The sequence below is a fragment of the Elephas maximus genome, chromosome 7, assembly GCF_024166365.1.
Source record: "Elephas maximus indicus isolate mEleMax1 chromosome 7, mEleMax1 primary haplotype, whole genome shotgun sequence".
Taxonomy (NCBI): Eukaryota; Metazoa; Chordata; class Mammalia; order Proboscidea; family Elephantidae; genus Elephas; species Elephas maximus.
This window is the reverse complement of record NC_064825.1, coordinates 100,687,827-100,705,804: the sequence shown is the minus strand read 5'-3', so window position 1 is coordinate 100,705,804 and position 17,978 is coordinate 100,687,827. Positions and strand designations below refer to the sequence as shown.

The window sequence follows — 17,978 nt, the reverse complement described above, 5'->3', positions numbered from 1 at the left end:
TTTCGACTTCAACTGGAGCTTACTGTAAGACTCCAGTGCTGCCAAGCTATAGAGTTGGGGTCCCATCACTAGCGCCTCCATGTAGCTTTTCCTGCATTGTGTGGTGATTTCCCATTTTGAGTTATTTAAAGAGAACTTAAATACCCTTGAAATAATCTCAATGCAGAATCCTAGATATTTAAGATTCTTTTACCAGTCTCATGTAAGTTGACATAATTGTTTTATTAACCTACTTTATCTAGTCTTAGTTGCCATAGAAACTTTCATATGCATAATTCATTGATTTTCATATTTAATGAAGTACAATAGTAAGTCAAACTGTTGTAAACACTTCGGGTGAACAAAGCCGCTGACTCTGAAATGATACAATTCAAATGATGGGAGCCCAAGGATGGGGGTGTGGCTGAGTGGCTGGCCATCCACCAGAGGGTTCTGCTCTCCTCCCACGGTGCAGAGTGGCTGAGAAGCGGCCCCCTGGCCAGGACGTACCATTCCCAGCTCACCCGGCATCTGGGCAGGACCATGTGACCACTTTTGCCAAAGGAATGTGAATAGAAATCATTGTGTTGTTTCTGGGTCAGAGGGGTTAGGTATCTGGTGGGTCCATGTCACCTTCTCCTTTTCTACTAGTTAGCTGAATAAAGCCAGGGAGACCTTGAAGCCACAAGTGGGTGGAACCACAAGATGTAAGTGTCTGGAACTCTGAGTTTGGAAAAAAGCCAGCCAACCCTGTGAGAAATCAAGTCTTACAGTGTTCAGCACTAAGGTTTGGGGGTTGTTTGTTACATGGCAGTTGACCTTCCTTGACCAACGCAAGGCTGCTAATAGTGACTTGCTGGTCATGAGATTTCAACCAGTTGTGGAGGTCTGTGAGGATGATCTATAGAGGGAATGGGTGGAGGCGATTAATCCTTTGGGTTGGTTAAGAACTTCTACTGTTGTACCCCAAATGCCCTCCAGGAGAGTTCTCTGTAGAGTTGGAAGGACAACTTTGATAAATTCCAAGAACAATGGGCCTGGTCAACCCCGGGGCTGTTCCCACTCTCAGACTCAGCCTCTATGAGCTGGTCCTTCCCTGGAGGCAAAATGACTGTTTATCTCCATGAATGGACTTGACCTAAAGGACTTAATGCCTGTTGTCCAGACAAAAAGTGAGAGACAAATCGTGTGTGTGTAATTTAAAACATTTTAATGTAAAAACAATCACATGGAGTCAAATGCAAAAATTTACATGAATTTTTTAAGGTAGAGCTGGAGATTTCAAGACAGATTGCCAACGATTCCAGACTACTTCCAGTTCCCTGAGGTACATATTACGTTTCCGTGCTGGAGCTGCTTTGGAAGGAAGGTTTGGGAAACATTGGCCCAGAGACCCGTGGATGCTACATACAGGTCCATAAACAGGTTCTGGGCTAGCTGTATATGGGAATCAGAGCAGAAACTGGCTGAAATAGTTTCAGATTCTTACACCCAACCAAGGAAGTCTGAGCAGATTGGATGGATGTGTGTGTACGTGTGGATGCATACATACGTATGTGTGTTGCTGTTGTGAGATGGCCTGGAGTCAATTCCGACTCATAGCGATCCTGTGTCCAACACAACGAAACACTGCCTGGTCCTGTGCCATCCTCATCATCGTTGCTGTTCTTGAGCCCGTTGTTGCAGCCACTCTGTCAATCCATCTCTTTGAGGGTCTTCCTCTTTTCACTGACCCTCTGCTTTACCAAACGTGATGTCTTTCTCCAGGGAGTGATCCCTCCTGATAATATGTCCAAGGTATGTGAGCCAAAGTCTCACCATCCTTGCTTCTAAGGAGCATTCTGGTTGTACTCCTTCCAAGACAGATTTGTTTGCTCTTCTGGCCATCCATGGTATATTCAATATTCTTTGCCAACACCATAATTCAAAGGCATCAATTCTTCAATCTTCCTTATTCATTGTCCAGCTTCCACGTGCATATGAGGCAATTGAAAATACCAAGGCTTGGGTCAGGTGCACCTGAGTCCTCAAAGTGACATCCTTGCTTTTTAACACTTTAAAGATATATATAAAAAAAAAAATTTTTTTTCTTTTTATATGTGTATCTATTTTTATAATTTTTATTGAGATATAGTTTGTATACAGCGACACGCACACTCCTAAATTTATAGCTGGATCGGTTTTGACAAATATTATGCCCTAGACTGTAGCCCACACCCCCATTGTGAACATTTTCATTACCCACAGAGATCTCCCTCATGCCTCTTCCTCGTCAGTCCTCCCAGAAGCAACCACTGTTCTGGCCTCTATCACCAATGATTCGTTTTGCCTGTCCTAGAACTTCAGAGAGGTTAATTAATCTTAATCGGACTCAAGGTCACACAGCAAGCAATTGGCAGAGCCTGGACTTGAACCCAGCAGTCTGGTTTTAGAGCTTGATCACCTGCCCACCAGGCTATAATTCAGACGTTTATGTAAGGAGACCTGCTGGCGCAAGCAGCTAAGTGTCCAGCGGCTAACCAAAAGGTGGGCGGTTTGAACCCACCCAGCAGCTCCGTGGGAGAAAGACCAGGTGATTTGCTGCTGTGAAGATTGCAGCCAAGAAAACCCTATGGAGCACTTCAACTCTGTCACATGGTATCACTGTGAGTCAGAATCAGCTTGACTGCATACAGCAACGTGCACGTGTGATTACGCCTAATCACCAGTACTATAGCTCAGGGCGTCTTCAGAATCTTGAAGACCCTTTTCCCTTGGCTGCTCCCCCTCTGAGGGGGACTTAGCTGTGCTGCAGACCCCAGCAGTGGTGGTCCATATTTGGCATCATCCAAATACTTTATGGTTAACCCCTCCTCTCTTCCCTCTCTTTTTTTTTAAGTTGATGTGTAAGGGGCAGCCACCACCCATTTGTCAGTTTATTGTGCTGTGGTAGCTTACATGTTGCCATGATGCTGGAAACGATGCCACCAGTATTTCAAATCAAGCACAGTCACCCATGGTGGACAGGTTTCCACAGAACTTCCAGACTAAGACTAGGAAGAAAGGGCTGGCCATCTACTTCTGAAAATTAGCTGATGAAAACCTTATGGATTACAACAGAATGTTGTCTGATATAGTGCTGGAAGATGAGAGCTTATGTTGGAAGGCACTACACGATAGTCGCAACGGTGGACTCCAACAAACAGGGTAACATTTCCTTCTCTTCTACATGAGGCCACCATGAGTCGGAGCCGACTCGACAGCAACTAACGACAACACATGGGGCAAAGCCATCTGTTCCCTTCCCCACCTGGGTCTGCTCGCTGCACCCGTAACTTCCTGGGTGCTGTGATGCTGTTCCAAGAGGGATACCCCAGAGTGAGAACTCAAACTAAGAAACGGCCTTCAGGTGAAAAATTAATCCTGTCACCAAAGAGGTCGCCTAGCATCTCTGGTAAGGTTAAACATTTGTTTACAGATCACTAATTGCATAATTAATTTCTGTTTTTCCAACACCAGCCCCGGAAGGAGAGGACAACATCTGTCTTTCTCACATTCTGTATTCCTGACACTTAGCATGGGACCTGGCCTGCAGTAGGACTCAATCAATATTTGTTCATTACATGAAAGGCTAGCTCCACCCACCACCCCACCCCCAACACCGTCATGCCATCTGTCTTAGCCTGAGGTGCTGGAAAGCAGAGCCTGAGGCTTCTGAGCTGCTCTTTATCAGGAAGCCCATTCCAGGGACAAGGAGAGGAGAGCAGGGGTGAGGTAGGGAGGAGGGAGGGGAGCAAGCCCAGGGCCCAGTACTGAGCTGGGCATCACCTGGTGTCAAGCATGACTGAGGGTGGGATCTCAAAGTATCATCTTCCAAAAGGTGATCAAAGACACTGTTGAGAGGGGTGGTGAGAAGGGGGAAGAATTAATTCATCCTCTCATTTCCAGGCTCACCCCATGGAGTGTTAACTTCTTTGCACATCTGGGTTGCTCGTGGGGGGGACACAGAGTGTCCCTGGTGTCTCATACCTGAGGACTGCAGAGCAGCCCCAGGGCAGGAGGCAGGGCATGGGCAGGCTGTGCCCACGTGAGCAGGTCAGAGTCCACACGGAGGTGGTCACGGCAGTGGGGAGGAGCAAGTGGCCAAAGACCTGGGGACAGGAGAGGCTAGGAAAACCCAGGGAGGCACAGAAGAAGGGTTCGATACACCACCTGGGGATGCATTTCTCCCATCCAGCTAGACGTGTTGATGAGCTCAGGTTAGTTGTTAGCTGCCGTCGAGTTGGCTTGGACTCCTCGCAACCTTATGTACAACAGAATGAAACTTTGCCTGGTCCTGTCCAGTTATCCTCAAAATCACTGGCATGTTTGAGCCCACTGTGACAGCCATTGTGCCAGTCCCTCTCACCAGTGGTCTCCCTCACTCTCGCTGGCCCTCTACCTTCCCAGACATGGTGTCCTTCTCCAGGAGTTGATCCCTCCTGATGACGTGTCCAAAGCAAGTGAGTCAGACAATATTCTGTTATGATCCATAAAGTTTTCACTGGCTAATTTTCAGAAGTAAATCATCAGGCCTTTCTTCCTAGTCTGTCTTAGTCTGGGAGCTCAACTGAAACCTGTCCACTATGGGTGACCCTCCTGGTGTTTGAAATACCAATGGCATAGCTTTCAGCATCACAGCAACATGCAAGCCACCACAGAATGACAAACTGACAGACGGGTGGTAGGAGCACAGGTAGGCATTCCCTAATGTTGATAACCTGCCCCCAGTGGAAACTTTCCCTTATTCATCCTGCATCTTTGTTCCCCAGGTCCTTTTCCCGGGGCTCAATGGCCATTTAGTCAGAGAATCCCTGACTTTAAATCCTCCCTACCCCCACCCCATGCATGGCATGAGGCTTGAGCACAGGTCTTTCTGTAGGGTCTGTTCCCCTGGCTGCCCTGCTCCTCCCTGGCATTCTTGCACTTCACCTATAATCCTCTCCTGGACCCCCTCCCTCAGCTCCCAGACCTCTTTTCTGCTTCTTGGGCACTGAAGTTTAAGCAATTTCAGTGCAAACATAATGCATTTGAAAGATGTGGTGGAACCAGGGTTTTGAAATGCAGTAAATGAGCTTGTCCAAGAGAACGAGATAGGTAATCAGCTGCTGCTTTCACTACCTGAAGAGGCTCATGTTGCAGTTATCGGACTCCACTCTCCACCTGGTCAAAGACTATAAATCAGTGTCCACTATAGGCAGCCACCTGCCACACAGGACCTCAGTGAGGGAGAGTAAGAATAAAGAACAAATAAATACATGCGGATGCCCTTGGTTGGAGGCAGAGAGGTCCAGGAAGGGATGGTGCCCTACCCTAGGCAGAGTTTCTCTACATGAGGGTCGTCATCTCGTATGATGCTTGCTAAGAACGTAGTGCATCAGTCTGAGATGCTCTTGGCTGCAGGTAACAAAAACTCCAATTCAAACTGGCTTAACCAATAAGAACAATATTGCTCATGAACTTGAAGTGCAGGGGTAGGTCATATTCAGGGTTGTTCGATTCAGTGACTTAACAACATTATCACCAGGGACACAGAGTCCTGTCTCTCTACTCTCCTGTCCACTACATTGGCTTTCCCCTAAGACTGGTTCATCTTTCAGTCACAAGACAGGGCTACATGCTTCCTGTCTGGGAGAAGAGAAAACCTTTTTTCCTAGTATGGAATACAACTCTTCCATTCTAAGTTGGCTTCTCCAGGACAGGGACTAAGCCCTGTGGAGGAAGGGATGGGGGAGAGAAAGGGATGGGTGGAGCAAGAGATGGGTGCAGAAGGGATGGATGGAGGAAGGAATGGGGAGAGGAAGGGATGGGTGGAGGAAGGATGGGTGGAGGAAGGGATGGGGAGAGGAAGGGGTGGATGGAGAAGGGATGGGTGGATGGAGGAGGGATGGGTGGAGGAAGGGTACAAGTGGAGAAAGGAATGGGTGGAGGAATGGATGGATAGATGAAAGGATGGAAGGATGAAGGAACGAATGGAGGAAAGTATGGACAAAAGAAGGAATGGATGAATGGAGCCTACAACTTGGTGGGCCCTGGCGTGACTCTGATGGTAGAGATGCTGGTGGGCTTGGAGATAACATTTTACCTTCCCAGGTTGTGCTTGTCCCAGCAGAATGATACCACACCCCTCCACTTGCCTCCCATGAAAGGCCAGGCCATCACTTCTCCCTTCTGTGGGTGGAACACAGGCAGGAGGTCCTCTTGTGAACTAATTAGAATGATTTGTGTTTGCAGTTCAACATTAAAAAATCCACAGAGCCTGTCCAGCCTCGAGCCCTACTCAAGTTCCCAGACATCTATGGACCCAAGCCAGCTGTGACGGCCCCGGAGGTCATCAACTATGCAGACTACACGCTGAGGACCACGGAGGAGCCTCCTGCGCTGGCCAGCCCCCAGGCCCCAAATGACAGTCGCCTCAAGAGGCAGGTCACAGAGGAGCTGTTCATCCTCCCTCAGAATGGTACGGGTCTCCTGCAACCTCGTTCTTCCATGCAGGCTCCTTGGTCTCTTCCAGGGGTGGACAGTAGCAGAGCTGACTTGGCTGATGCTGACCTGAACTGACCAACCCTTCCCTGACACGAGATCATAGGTAGGCAGGGATTGGTTTTGATTTTGAAGGCTGAGACCATCTGAGAGCTGAGGGCTCTGGGTGCCAGTAAGCACCTTCTAATGCTGGCACTGTTTTGGTTGTCTAAGTGATGTTTTGGAAATCACAGGAGTCCCTGTCATGGACTGAGTTGTGTTCCCCAAAATCTCTGTCATCTTGGCTGGGCCATGATTCCCAGTATTGTGTGACTGTCTACTGTTTTTGTCATTTGATGTGATTTTTCTATATGTTGTAAATCCTGTCTCTATGATGTTAATGAGGTGGGATTAACAGCAGTTAGGTTAATGAGGCAGGACTCAATCTACAAGATTAGGTTGTGGCTTAAATCAATCTCTTTTGAGATATAGAAGAGAGAAGCGAGCAGAGAAACAGGGAGACCTCATGCCACCAAGAAACAAGAGCCAGGAGAATAACATGTCCTTTGGACACAGCGTCCCTGCGCTGAGAAACTCCTCGACCAGAGAAGATCAATGACAAGGATCTTACCACAGAGGCAGCAGAGAGAGAAAGCCTTCCCCTAGAGCTGATGCCATGAATTTGGACTTTTAGCCTACTAGACTGTGAGAGAATAAATCTGTTTGTTTAAGCCATCCACTTGTGGTATTTCTGTTATAGCAGCACTAGATAACTAAGACAGTCACTTTTGAACAAGCACTAAAGTCAATTCCACTACCCATGACCTTATATTATAAAAGATGATTACATTACATTACATCGGACGTAAGGTAATTATGTTACATTATATTATGGAAGGGAATCTGCCCTATATGAAAGAGAATGCAGCATCAGGATTGGAGGAAGACTCATTAACAACCTGTGTTATGCAGATGACACAACCTTGCTTGCTGAAAGTGAAGAGGACTTGAAGTACGTACTGATGAAATTCAAAGACCACAGCCTTCAGTCTGGATTACACCTCAACGTAAAGAAAACAAAAATCCTCACAGCTGGACCCGTAAGCAACATCATGGTAAATGGAGAAAAGATTGAAGTTGTCAAGGATTTCATTTTACTTGGATCCACAGTCAATGCCCATGGAAGCAGCAGTCAAGAAATCAACATATTTCATTGGGTAAATCTGCTGCAAAAGATCTCTTTAAAGTGTTAAGAAGCATAGATGTCACTTTGAGGACTAAGGTGTGCCTTACCCAAGCCATGGTATTTTCAATCACATCATATGCATGTGAAAGCTGGACAATAACTAAGGAAGAGCTAAGAAGGATTGAATGCCTTTGAATTATATGGTGTTGGTGAAGTTTTTTTGGTGAAGAATATGAATATACCATTGACTGCCAAAAGAATGAACAAATCTGTCTTGGACGAAGTGCAGTCAAAATTGTCCCTGAAAGTGAGGATGGCAAGATTTCATCTCCTGTTCTTTGGACATGTTATCAGGAAGAACCAGTCCCTGGAAAAGGATATCATGGTTGGTAAAGTAGAGGGTCAGACAAAAAGAGGAAGATCCTCAATGAGATGGATTGATGCCGTGGCTGCAACAATGGGCTCAAACACAGCAACAATTGTGAGGATGGTGCAGGACCAGACAGTGTCTCGTTGTGCTATACATAAGGTCGCTGTGAGTCAGAACCAACTCGACAGCACCTAACACTAACAACAACAGCATCTGCTCTACTCAAAACCAACTGATCTAATCACATGCAACTACTCCATGACAGCAACTAGACTAGTGTTTGGCCAAACTACTGGGAACCATGGTCTAGTCAAGTTGACACACACAGTTAACCATCACGGTTTCCCTTACTGAAAGCTCACCATGGCCCAGGCCCTGGGCTAAGTACTTTCCCCACTTTATTGCATTCAGTTCTCACAGTGACTCTAGGAAGGAGGAATCACTATTATCCTCATTGTATAGATGAGGTTCAAAGAAGTCAAGTAACTTGTCCAAGGTCACATAGCTGTGATGTGGCAGTTCACGTCTGACACCAAATACCATGTCTTAACCACTGGGCTATGATGGTTCCAAGATATGTAATGACCAGGACCACAGGGATTGCCCTGGTGTGTCCACCATGGCTTTACACCCAGATAGGAAGCTCTGGGTTTGGATTTGTGGCATAGGTGGCAGAGATTGGAAAGTTGTGATCAGGGAAAATAGGACCCCGTTGTAGGTGGTAATGACCACTTTGCCTCTTAACAGGTGTGGTGGAGGATGTCTGCGTCATGGAGACCTGGAACCCAGAGAAGGCTGCCAGTTGGAACCAGGCCCCCAAACTCCACTACTGCCTGGACTATGACCAGCAGAAGGCTGAATTGTTTGTGACTCACCTGGAAGGTATTGCTCTTACTTGACTTTCAGGGGCTTGTGTGTGTCCATCTCCCCAGGGAGTATGGGTGACAGTAGCACCTGTAGCTAGCTGGAGCTTATTGTTGTTGTTGTTAGTTGCTGTTGAGTTGGGTCTGACTAGTGACAACTCCATGTACAACAGAGCAAAAAGCTGCCTAGTCCCATGCCATCCTTTTGATCATCACCGTACTTGAACCATTGTTGCCTTTCAACGTCTGGGGCTCATTTTCTAGCACTATATTGGGCAATATTCTGTTGTGATCCACAGAGTTTTCGTTAGCTAATTTTCAGAAATAGATCACCAGACCTTTCTTCCTAGTCTGTCTGAGTCTGGAAACTCTGTTGAAACTTGTTCACCGTGGGCGATGCTGCTAGTGTTTAAAATACCAATGGCATAGCTTCCAGCGTCATGGCAACACGCAAGCCACCACAATACAACAAAATGACAGACGGGTGGACAGAGCACTGGGTTCTGTGTTAGCACTCTGTAATAAGCACACCCTTAAACATGTGATTTTTTTTTTCCTTTAAACATGTGATGTTCAGACACATAGATTTGTTTTCTCTCTTTGACGTAACAGTCCAAAGTGGGTATTCCTGCTTGGTGGCCATCTTTCCACCAAATGGTAATTCAGAGACCAGACTCCTTAGGTCTTTTGGCTCCTTCATCCCATCAGGCCTCCTTGCCATCTTCATCTAGCAGGTAGAAGGAGAAAGAGAACAAGGAGAGGGCATAACCGTTTCTTAACCTTAACATGGCAGTGGAATACATAACTTCTACTCACATCCCATTGGTTGTAACTCAGTCACGTGGCCACACCTACCTGCAAAGGAGGCTGGCAAATGTGGACTAGCTGTGTGCCCAGGGAACAGAGGAAATAGTTTTTTGGTGAACAGCTACCTGTGTCTGCCACAGGTATCTTCAACACTGGACAGGGCTTCGTGCTGGACGTGGAGAGTGTTTTGAGTAGTCAGGAAGGTTTCTACTCCTTGTGTCTCCCTGGATTCAAGAACCAGGTGGTCTCTCTGAGGGGCTCAGGCTGTTCCTGATCTCCCTGCCCTGAAAAATCTCCTTACCATCAGCAAACAAAGCTAAGGCTTTGCAAGGAATCAGGGATAACAATGAGTTACTCTATAGCTCCTGGAAGCTGTAAGCTGGGGCAGGATGAATTGGATTCTTGCTTTTAATTCTATTTTCTTGAGAGGTTAGTTTTCCATTTTATTTTCTCTTAAGATTATTAGTGCTTTCATACACTTTACCACATTTGGTCTTTATAATGGCCCCATTTTACAGGTTAGGAAACTGAGGTCTAGTAGCATCAGGTGGTTTGTCTGAGAACACTCCAATTTATGGGTGCAAGGGCCGGGACTAAAGCCAGTTCCTTTGCAGCTCAGCAGGGAGTCCTTTCTATTACGACACACGGCCTCAGTTCTTCATCTTCTTTTCCTGGGGAGCATCAGTTGCCACATCCCAAATTATCACTGAGGAGCCAGTCATGAAAGCCCCACAGGGGCAAATGTCTGGATAAATCCACATTGCAAACGGTTAAAAATGCCAAGGTTCAAAATCAGGGGTGGATTATCCAATAGGCAAGGTAAGCACAAGGCTTACTGTGCTTCCAAAATCATCCGTAGTGAACAATTTCACATGGGTTTCAACACATCAGAGATAAAAATCGTCAGCAGTTTGGGGCAATCTCAGAATCATGAGGTCCAAAGGGCTCCGAGAGGCATCAAAGATGTGGTGAAACCCATGCGAAATTGTTCACCACAGATTAGTAAGTAAGCACAAGTAAGCCTATGCTTACCTTGCTTACTGGGTCATCTGCCCCCTCTCAGGGATTATGAATTTGAGAAGAGGCTTTGATTCTTTAGGAAGATACAGTGGGGTTGGGAAAGAGACAGATGGCAGACATACATAGAGGCGGAATCTTTGATGTTGTGAAAAAATGTGGAAGTGTTTACTACCGAAGATGTGGTAAGCAAGATAAGCACCGTGCTTACCTTACCTATTGGATAATCCACCCCTGTTCAGAATACAAAATAACATTCATGAGGCAGCAGCCAAGTGGTTCCCTCACAAGTGGTTGTGTAGTAAATATTTCAAGTACCAGTAGCTGACGAGTCACTTCTGACTCACAGCGATCCTACGTGTTGCAGAGCTGAACTGCGCATCATAGGGTTTTCAAAGCTGTGAACTTTCGGCCTTTTTTTCTGAGGTCCCTCTAAGTGGGTTCAAACTGCCAACTCTTAACCATTTACACCACTGAGGGACTCCTGTGTAGAGCAAGCAAATTTCATTATCAGTGGTGACACTAATAGAAGTCATTAGCAGTTTGGGGGCAGTCTCAGAATCATGAGGTCAGAAGGGCTTCAGGAGGCACCAAGCCTCGTCCCTTTTCTCCAAGGGTGGCCAGCGTGTGCTGACGTTGGCCCCAGGGGTGAGCCCCTACCCTGTGTCTCATTGTCTTGCTGAAAGGAGTTTCCGCAGTGCACTAGGTGGTCAGCCCTGCGGCCTTTCAGACACCCAAGGTCATGACCGTGAAACTAGAATCCTACAGCCCAAAGCAGGGACACGCTTCTCCCCTCCACCCCGTCCTCACAAACTCCCATGTCTGTGTCGCTTCCTCCTGGCCTGCAGCTGTGACCAGTGACCAGGACGGAGGCTGTGACTGCTATGTCCAAGGCAGCGTGGCCATCAGGACAGGCTCTGTGGAGGCTCAGACGACCTTGAAGAAGCGGCAGCTGCGCACAACCTGGGAGGAAGGCCTGGTGCTCCCGCTAGCAGAGGAGGAGCTCCTCACAGCAACCCTGACGCTCACCCTGCGCACCTGTGACCGCTTCTCCCGCCACAGTGTGGCTGGGGAGCTCCGCCTGGGCCTGGATGGGGTGTCCGTGCCTCTGGGGGCTGCCCAGTGGGGCGAGCTGAAGACTTCAGCTAAGGTAGGTATTATGGGTTGAATTCTGTCCTCCAGAAATACGTGTTCTAAATCCTAACCCTTGTACCATTTGGAAGGAGCCTGGTGGTGCAATGGTTAAGCCCTCGGCTGCTAACCAAAAGGTCGGTAGTTTGAACTCACCAAGCAACTCTGTGGGAGAAAGACTTGGTGATCTATTCCAGTAAAGATGACAGCTTAGAAAATCCTATGCAGCAGTTGTACTCTGTCACATGGGGTCACTGTGAGTGAAAATCAACTCCACCGGAACCAAGCAGCTCACCATTTGGGAATAGGGTTTTCTTTGTTATGTTAATAAGGTCATAACAGTGTAGTGTAGGATATGTCTTAAGTCATTGACTTTTGAGATTTAAAAGAGCAGATTAAACACAGAAGAAGACAAGCGTGAATGGGGAAAGACAGATGCCACGTGGAGATCTCCAAAGAAGCTGAGAAGAAGCTGAGACGAGGAATTTCCCCCAGAGCGGACAGAGAGATGCCCTGAATTCAGACTTCTAGCCTCCTAAACTGTGAGAAAACAAATTTCTTCCATTATAGCCATCCACTTGTGAGATTTCTGTTATAGCAGCACTAAGAAACTGAGAGAGGGGTCACCTCTCACCAGGGAAGACAAAGCCTGTTGGTGGAGTGTGGGATGGCAGGAATGAGCTTCCTCCTGGCAACTGTGGGCCAATGCTGTGGAACACATTTCTGAGACCTTCCCAGCTGGGGGTGACAGGGCTGAGGTCTGTGGGAGCCCTGGTGTCTGCTCCTTGCTTTGCTTCTAGTTTGTCCTGCCATCCTGGAGCATGCCAGGTTACGTGTGTGTTAGGTCCAATGCTATGATGGTATTATCCCCATTTCAGTTCAGACTATACTCCTTGTGCACCTACTGTGTACCAGGTTCTGCAGGAGAGATGAGCACAAAGGTAGGAAGGCAGACCCCCTGCAGTCAGAACGTACATGCCAGAGTGATAAACTGGCACTGACAAAGAACAATGACCTTGACGATACCTAACATAAGTTGAATCCCAAGACTTCTATAAGATGGGCTTCAGCAAAGTGCCCTGACTGAGAGTTCTGGAAGGCCTGGTGTGCAGTGGTGTTTGTGCTGGGCTTTGAAGGTGCAACTGAGGCTGGGACAGACCCAGAGTCCAGTGTTCTACATGGTCGCTAGCCCTGGGATGATGCTCCCACCCCTGTGCTGCAGGGAGGCCGGGAATATCTGCACAGACGCTGCACTCCTCAGAGAGGGACCAGGGCGGCAAAGGGGCAGGGAAGGTCAGGGCTACCGAACACCATATGGTTACTTAGGCCCCTGGGCCAAGACCTCATCCAACGGCCTGCTACTTGGTGTTTAGAGGGAGCCTTCTGGGTGACCAGTCTCTCAACCAGCTGGTCATGCCTTATCTAGTGGGATGGAACCTAGCTACTATTCTAGACCCAACTCATCCATCCTACCTCATTGCCCTCTAATCCCTTCATGGAGCCTGCATGAAGGTCAATGATAATGTGCACATCCCAGTTACTGGCCCTGCTCCTCCCAAGCACTATGCCTTTCCCCAAGCTGACCCCTTATGCAGAATGTCCTCCCTCTCATCTGTATGGGCCTACACCCAATCTGTTACTTCTCCAACGCAACCTTCTCCATGAGGCTTTCTAGTTGGAAGCTGTTTCCCCTCCTCTGTATTCCACAGTCTTACATGCATGTTTTTATTACATTTTCCCCAGTGTCACGGTCATTGACGTGTTTGCTCTGCCTCGTTTAGTCTTCCAGCACATTCCAGGCCATTCTGGGCATGAGGTAAACAGCAGTGAAGCAAACTATAGTAGTTTCTCTCTTCTGGGTCTTATGGTTCCCACTGGATAGGACTCTTCTGGAAAAATAATAATACTCATATAATAGTAGTAATAATAGTAACACTATTATTAGTAATAGTAATAATAATAGTAATACTCAAAACAGCTGCCATGTATTTGGTGAATATTTGCTATGTGCCAGGCTCTGGGCAAAACACACAGTAAACATTTCCTCCCTCATTTAAACTTTAAAAAGTCTCTTTAGATCTTCTTGTTTTGCTGATGAGGGAACGTGCCTAAAGGGATGTAGCTAGCATGTGGCCGAGCTGGAATTGAACCCATGTCTCTTCATCTCCAAACTGCACGCTCCATGTAGTAACCCCCTTACTCTATCACAGTAGAGCAGGGGTAGCAAACTGCAGCCTGTGGGTCAAATCTAGCCCGCCACCTCTTTTTTGTACAGCCTGGAAGCTAAGAACAAGTTTTACCTTTTTAGATACCAAAAAATCAAACCCATTGCCATCAAGTCAATTCCAACTCTTAGCAACCCTATCACAACCCCATAGGACCGAGTAGAAGTGCCCCCATAGGGCTTCCAAGGCTATAAACCTTTACGAAAGCAAACTGCCACATCTTTCTCCTGTGGAGCAGCTGGTGGTTCGAACTGGCAACCTTTCAGTTAGCAGTTGAGCGCTTTAACCTCTGTGCCACCAGGGCTTCACATTTTTAGATGGTTGAAGAAAAGTAAAAGAAAAAGAATATTTTGTGACACATGAAAATTATACGAAATTCAAATTTCAATGGCCATCAATAAAGTTTTATTGGAACACAGCCACACCCACTTATTATTATCTGTAGCTGCTTTCACACTGCTTTGGCAGAGTTGAGTAGTTGGAACAGAGACTATATAGCCCCCAAAGCCTAAACTGTTAATATCTGGTTCTTTACAGAAAAGATTTGACGACCCCTGTACTGGAGTAATAAAAATACTAATAACAGCACAATTTTTTTAGCACTAACTGTATACTAGGCATTATGCTTAGAATGTTACCTAAGTTCTTTTACTTCTCAGATCAACCAAGTGAGAGAGACACAGTAACTATTTCCATTTACAGATGAGGAAACTGAGGCTCAGAGTAGTTCAGTAACCTTCCCAGGGCCACCCAGCTCATTCACTGCTGAGCTGGCGCTTGAGCCCAGGTTGGTCCAGCTCTCAATCCCATGCTCTCCTCTCACCATGCCACGTAAGTGCCAGCAAGTACCTGAAGTATGACCAGCAGGTACATTTCATGGTAGACACCTCAACTGTAAGAGGAAAGAGCACATTTTCACCCTCCACTTGCTCCTTCTTTCACTATGATTTCCTCCTTGCCCCACTTCTCTCTCTCTCCCAAGCTTAGAAAATGGATAGAAAAATCACAGCTGCTCTCAAAAGGAACTAAGCTAGCTGTTCCAAAGCGCACGCTAATTAGTGTGTGATTTGGGACTTCTGGGGAATCACAGATGGGGGCCTTGGGAGAAGGAATCAATACTTTGGTTTATTAAACTACTAAACTAGCTTCTCTGAAGATGGAGAGGCTCCCCTGCTGGGCTTTTGGGAGCTTTGGTACAGCCCCAAAAGGGCTGAAATACAGCCAATGTAGGCAGAAGTCCCAGGTGCCTCACCTGCTTCTATTCCTTCCCTAGAAGAGCGGACATCACTATCATTCAATCATTCATTCATTCCACAAATCCCTTGCCCTATTTCTGCTATGTGCCCATCACCATCATTCAATCATTCATTCATTCCACAAATCCCTTGCCCTATTTCTGCTATGTGCCAGGCACCGTGTACCCGCAGCTGGGGACACAGAAGTACATAAGACAAAGTCCTGCCCTCAAAGCTCCTCCATTCTAATAATCATCACACTTATTGTAGCCGTTAAAAACCAACTAAACCAGTTGCCATCAAGTCAGTTCCGACTCGTGGCAACCCCCTGTGTTTCAGAATAGAATTGTTCCATACAGCTTTCAATGGCTTTAATCTTTCAGAAGTAGATCGCCAGGACTCTCTTCCAAGGTACCTCTGGATGGATTTGAACTGCCAACTTTTTGGTTAGTAGCCGATTACTTAACTGTCTGCACTACCCAGGGATTCCTTGTAGTTGTTGGCTGTTTGCAAGTATATCCTCACATCCACTTTGAATAGTGTCTTGTGTACCACAAATATGAATAGCCTCAGTGATAGCATGGAGTCAGAAGGAGGAGGTGGCACTTTTGGAGCATGTTGCAGGAGAGAGAGCCCCGAGGCCAGGTTGCCTACCTCCTGGGGGGATCCCTTGCCCCAGCCAGAGGGTGATTTAAACAAAGTGGGGGAGCCATAAGTAGCTGCAGCCCAGATGTTTTTCTCCTCTAGGCTAGAGTGGGTTAACGGAGGTGGCAGCAGTGCCCCAGTTCTAGCTGGAAGACACTCAGCCAAAAGGAGCATGTGTGTCACCAGGAACTCACAGAGTGACCCACCCTGCGGGTGTTTGAATGATTCATTGAGAGCTGAAGAGAGAGAGAAAGGAGGAAAAACAAGGGAGAGAATGAGAAAGAATGAAAACAGAAAGAGGGTTATCTTTGTCTGCAGGTACTTTAAGCAGCAGAGCTGAGGGCGCGGGTGCTGTTAGAATTCTCTGGCTCCGGTAGCTGGCTAGGCTGGTCCAAGGGCCTCTTGGCACCCTACACAAAGGTAAAGAGCCGCTCACAGGTAGTTTCCTCTCACCTGGTCTGGGAGGAGCGAAGGGCTCAAGCCTGGTCATCCTGTGCCTACCAGTAAACCAGCGGCTGTCAAGTCAATTCTGACTCAGGGGGAGACCTCATGTGTGTCAGAGTAGAGCTGTGCTCCATAGGGCTTTCAATGACTGATTTTTCAGGAGATCACCAGCCCTTTCTTCCTAGGCACCTCTGGGTGCACTCGAACCTCCAACCTTTCTGCTAGCAGCCAAGTGTGTTAACCGTTTACACCACCCAGGGACTCCTCTGTGGCTATAGCCCAGGCCAACTGAAGACCTCTGATAAGTGACCCTGAGTCAGCAAGCTGGTGCTGGCACAAGCCCCCAGGCCTCAGTTTCTTCACTGAGTAACAATTGGGCCAGAACAGACTGTCCACCCAGGAAGCTAGAGAGCAACATGCTCAGGGCCTGTTCAGACCAGATCTCTGTTCAAAGCTCAGTCTAGCAACTTCCTGGCTATGTGACCTCAGGGACACACTTTTCTGAGCATCAGGCTCTTGTCTTCCAATGGGAATAAGACAAATATCACTCTTAGGGCTCCAGGATTAAATGGGATGGCTCAGTCTTCTTTTCCATAAATATTTTTTGTATGCCAGCTGTGTGCTAGGTGCTGGGGGTACATAAAACCCAAAACAAAACTCATTGCCATCGAGTCTATCCCAACTCATAGTGACCCTATAGGACAGAGTAGAACTGCCCCATTGGGTCTCCAAGGCTATAAATCTTTATAGAAGCAGGCTTCCACATCTTTCTTCTACAAAGCAACTGATGGATTCGAACCACCGACCTTTCTGTTAGCAGCCGAATGCTTACCCTACTGCACCACCAGATCTCCAGGGACGCACAGGAAGAGGGACATCTTTTCTTCCTTTTTTTTTTTAATTGCACTTTAGATGAAGGTTTACAGAACAAACTAGTTTCTCGTTAAACAGTATACGTATTGTTTTATGACACTGGTTAACAATCCCGTGACATGTCAACACTCTCCCTTTTCAACCTTGAGTTTCCTGTTACCAGCTTTCCTGTCCCCTTCTGCCATCTAGTCCTTGCCCCTGGGCTGCTGTGCCCCTTTATGAGCCTGTCTAATCTTTGGCTGTTTTGGGGGCCTGTCTAACCTTTGGCTGAAGGATGGACCTCAGAAGTGACTTCATTACTGAGCTAAAAGGGTGTCTGGGAGCCATACTCTCGGGGTTTCTCCAGGCTCTGTCAGGCCAGTAAATCTGGTGTTTTTTGTGAGTTAGAATTTTGTTGTACATTTTTCTCCAGTTCTGTCCAGGACCCTCTATTGTGATCTCTGTCAGAGCACTCAGTGGTGTAGCCAGGCATCATCTAGTTGTACTGGACTCAGTCTGGTGGAGGCCGTGGTAGATGTGGTCCATTTGTCCTCTGGACTAATCTTTCCCTTGTATCTTTAGTTTTGCTTCATTCTTCCTTGCTCCCAAAGGGGTGAGACCAGTGGAGTATCCTAGATGGCTGCTCACAGGCTTTTAAGACCCCAGACGCTCCTCACCAAAGTAGAATGTAGAACATTTTCTTTATAAACTCTGTTATGCCAGTTGAGCTAGATGTTCCCCCAA

At 47.1% G+C, this 17,978-nt stretch overlaps 1 protein-coding gene across 2 annotated transcripts in view; it reads left to right on the top strand.

Moving 5' to 3' along the window:
- The window catches only part of SYT13 (synaptotagmin 13), a 70,675-nt gene that overhangs the window by 40,976 nt on the left and 11,721 nt on the right, over window positions 1–17,978 (top strand). For both annotated transcript variants that reach the window (XM_049890949.1, XM_049890948.1), the window contains exons 2-4: window positions 6,232–6,457; window positions 8,763–8,897; window positions 11,551–11,852. In XM_049890949.1, the coding sequence (XP_049746906.1) occupies window positions 8,786–8,897; window positions 11,551–11,852 (414 nt within the window). In that variant the 5' untranslated portion in view covers window positions 6,232–6,457; window positions 8,763–8,785. The remainder of the gene's footprint in view (window positions 1–6,231; window positions 6,458–8,762; window positions 8,898–11,550; window positions 11,853–17,978) is intronic.